This window comes from Poecilia reticulata, linkage group LG13, assembly GCF_000633615.1.
Source record: "Poecilia reticulata strain Guanapo linkage group LG13, Guppy_female_1.0+MT, whole genome shotgun sequence".
In the NCBI taxonomy this organism is placed as follows: domain Eukaryota; kingdom Metazoa; phylum Chordata; class Actinopteri; order Cyprinodontiformes; family Poeciliidae; genus Poecilia; species Poecilia reticulata.
The window spans coordinates 31,250,893-31,253,818 of record NC_024343.1 but is presented as its reverse complement, the minus strand read 5'-3'; the positions used below and the strand labels follow the sequence as shown (position 1 = coordinate 31,253,818).

General features: G+C 42.3%; 1 protein-coding gene across 1 annotated transcript in view; it reads right to left on the bottom strand.

Moving 5' to 3' along the window:
• eml2 (EMAP like 2) overlaps positions 1-2,926 on the bottom strand; it is a 21,986-nt gene that overhangs the window by 8,746 nt on the left and 10,314 nt on the right. Inside the window, exons 7-11 of the mRNA XM_017308160.1 lie at positions 2,062-2,157; positions 1,863-1,997; positions 989-1,088; positions 735-889; positions 169-294 (exon numbers count right to left, since the gene is read on the bottom strand). Of these exons, the coding sequence (XP_017163649.1) occupies positions 169-294; positions 735-889; positions 989-1,088; positions 1,863-1,997; positions 2,062-2,157 (612 nt within the window). The remainder of the gene's footprint in view (positions 1-168; positions 295-734; positions 890-988; positions 1,089-1,862; positions 1,998-2,061; positions 2,158-2,926) is intronic.

Here is a 2,926-nt window from a genome sequence, read left to right as displayed (position 1 = left end):
AGAAGCTAACGGATGCTAACAAAAGCTAAGGGATGTCAGTGAAACCAATGGCTGCTAACAAAAGCCAATGGAAGTTGACGGAAGGATGCAAACAGGAACTAACAGACGCTAACCGAAGCTAACATTAGAAGCTAACGGATGCTAACGGAGCCTTCTCCAGGTGCGTACCTGTACGATGGGGGTCAGGGTGTCGGGGAAGGCCGCTCTGATGATAGCGTTCTTGGTGGTTCCGACGAACAGCTCACCTGGTTTCCCTTCAGCCAGAGCCCGGACCGGGCCGAGCGACTCGCCCACCTGGACGCACAAAGAGAGAGAGAAGGAAATGAGACCAATATACCAAAACATACACCTACTGGTTAAACTGGTCATCGTTACTGGAACCAACTATTGCAGAGATATCAGTGATTTATAATAATAAAAAAAATCATGTTTACTGTTCGACAGCAAACATGATTTAAATATGGAACCTGCAGAGGGAGGAAGAAAAAGAAGGAAACATAAAGGGTGAAATGGAGAGCGAGGGAGAGACGTAAAGGAAAAAGGAGAGAAAGAAGGAAGTATGAAAAAGAAAGGAGGATTAAAAAAAGGAAAGAACGTTTGGAAAAACAAATGTTTTCCTGCTCATGTTTTCTAGGCTTTTATCTCAGATTGTCACTATCTGACCAACAAGCAGAAACATGAATCTATTCTTTCCGTCTGCGTGCTTCATCCCTCCTTCCTCGTTCTTCCTCTACCTCCATCTCCGCCTGCTTCCTGTAGTTGTGGTCCCACAGCGCCACCTTGCGGTCTTTCCCGCCTCCGGACACCATGGTGCCGTCCTTCAGGACGCAAACGGAGAAGATGCCGCCTTCGTGTGCGCCCGACACCACCTGGCTGATGCGGTTACCGCCTGGCGACACACACACACACACACACACACACACACACACGTTGGATGAGCCCTCGTTCACAGAGTGACCTTCCACCAGAGAAAAAGAGCAAACCCGACCTTTGGCCCAGACGTAGAGGTTCCCACTGGAGTCTCCTGTGATGGCGTCGCCGTTTTCAGCAAAGGCCACACACAGAACGTACTTTGGTTTCTCGTGTTTCTATGGAAACGGATCAAAAAATATGCAGGTTTAATGTTTGTTAAACGGTTTTTACACTGAGAATTAACATTTGTAACACAAAGAAGCAAAAATTATTTTAAAAGGTTTGGACTAAGATGATGTTGGCTTCAGTTTGATTCTCATCTCCCTTCAGTGCTCAATCTGGGATTTCTCCCATTGAGGTTGATTTCTCAGGATCAATTTACTCTTTTGCTCAAGTAAAAGTAAAAAGTATTCGTCCAAGAAAATACTCAATTAAGAGTAAAAAGTATTTGGTAAAAGTCTGAATCCAGCACTGAGTAACTGATCAAATTATCATTTAATATTTAAAAATTACAACATCTGATGGACCAAAACATAAAGTTAAGTGGAAATTTTTGTATTTTAAAATCCCAAATGACAAAAAAAATCAGTTAAAATATATTTTTTTCAAAATCAGTTTAACAGAAGTTGCAGGTTTGTGTGTCCTGAGTCTGGATTTCTGTTTAAAACATGTTTGTTTTCCATTCAGAGGGAAGAAAATCCAGAAATTTTACTCAAGTAAGAGTAGAAATACTTTCTAATAAAATTACTCTAGTAAAAGTAAAAATACTCATAAGTGATATTTGTTGGAAGTTACTCAGGTAACTGAGTAGATGTAACTAGTGACTGATCAGCTCAGTCGAGGATCTCGGCCGTCTGGACGAAGCGACGCGAAGAAACAAGCGGCCATTTTTCTTCAGGCTCAACAAACCTTTTCGCATTTTAAATCTCTGGTGTTGGCGGCGGTTCTACCTCAAACAGTCCCTGCCTCTTGGTGAGCGCGTTTCCCTCCATGGTCCAGAAGTTGATGTGCGACTTTCCACAGGTGACGATCAGATTCGTGTCCATGGGATGAAACACGGCAGCCAGAACAGAGTCGTTGGAGCACTGCAGCAAAAAACGCTCTTCTGTCATCCGCAGCTCATCGTTAATGAAATGATGGCGCGTTTACCTTCACTTCAGCGAGTTGTTTCTCTTTCTGCCAGTTCCAGACTGACAGGATGTGATCGTTGGCGTCGTCCACGGCGCAGAGGAAGGAGCCGCCGTTCTGAGTGGACAAAGAGAAAAAACGCCACAGAAACATAAAAACTGAGTTCCAGCTGCAGCACAGCAGATTGGGAAACAATCCTGTTCATTTCCACCAAAAAATTCAGAATTTTTTTTAGATTAATCTCCGAAATTTTCTAGAAAAACATCTGAAATTTTGGAGTTTGGAAGATTAAAAGAAATTGCTTGGGGAAAAAAAAATCTGACATTTTGAGGATAATCTCAAATTTCAGATTTGCAAAAGTTTAAAACGTCCTAGAAAAAGACTCAAATACTTAGTTTCATCTAGAACTAAAGAAATTTCTGAGTTTGAAGTTTACAATTTTCTTGAAAAAAGAAAAAAAAACTCAGAACTTTTTAGATTCATCTCAGAAATTTTCACAGTTTTGGGAAACTTTGAAAAATTTACTTGAAAAAAATTCCACAATTTTGAGATTAACCAGATATTTTCAAGATACAAAACGTGAAAATTTCTGAGTTTGAAAAGTTGAACATTTACATCCATCCGTCCATTTTCTTACACCCTTGTCCCTCAGTGGGGTCAGGAGGTGCTGGTGCCTCTCCAGCTAACATTCCGGGCGAGAGGCGGGGTCACCTGGACAGGTCGCCAGTCTGTCGCAGGGCAACACAGAGACACACAGGACACACAACCATGCACACACACACTCACACTCACACGTAGGGGCAATTTGGAGAGACCAATTAACCTGACAGTCATGTTTTTGGACTGTGGGAGGAAACTGGAGAACCTGGAGAAAACCCACCATGCA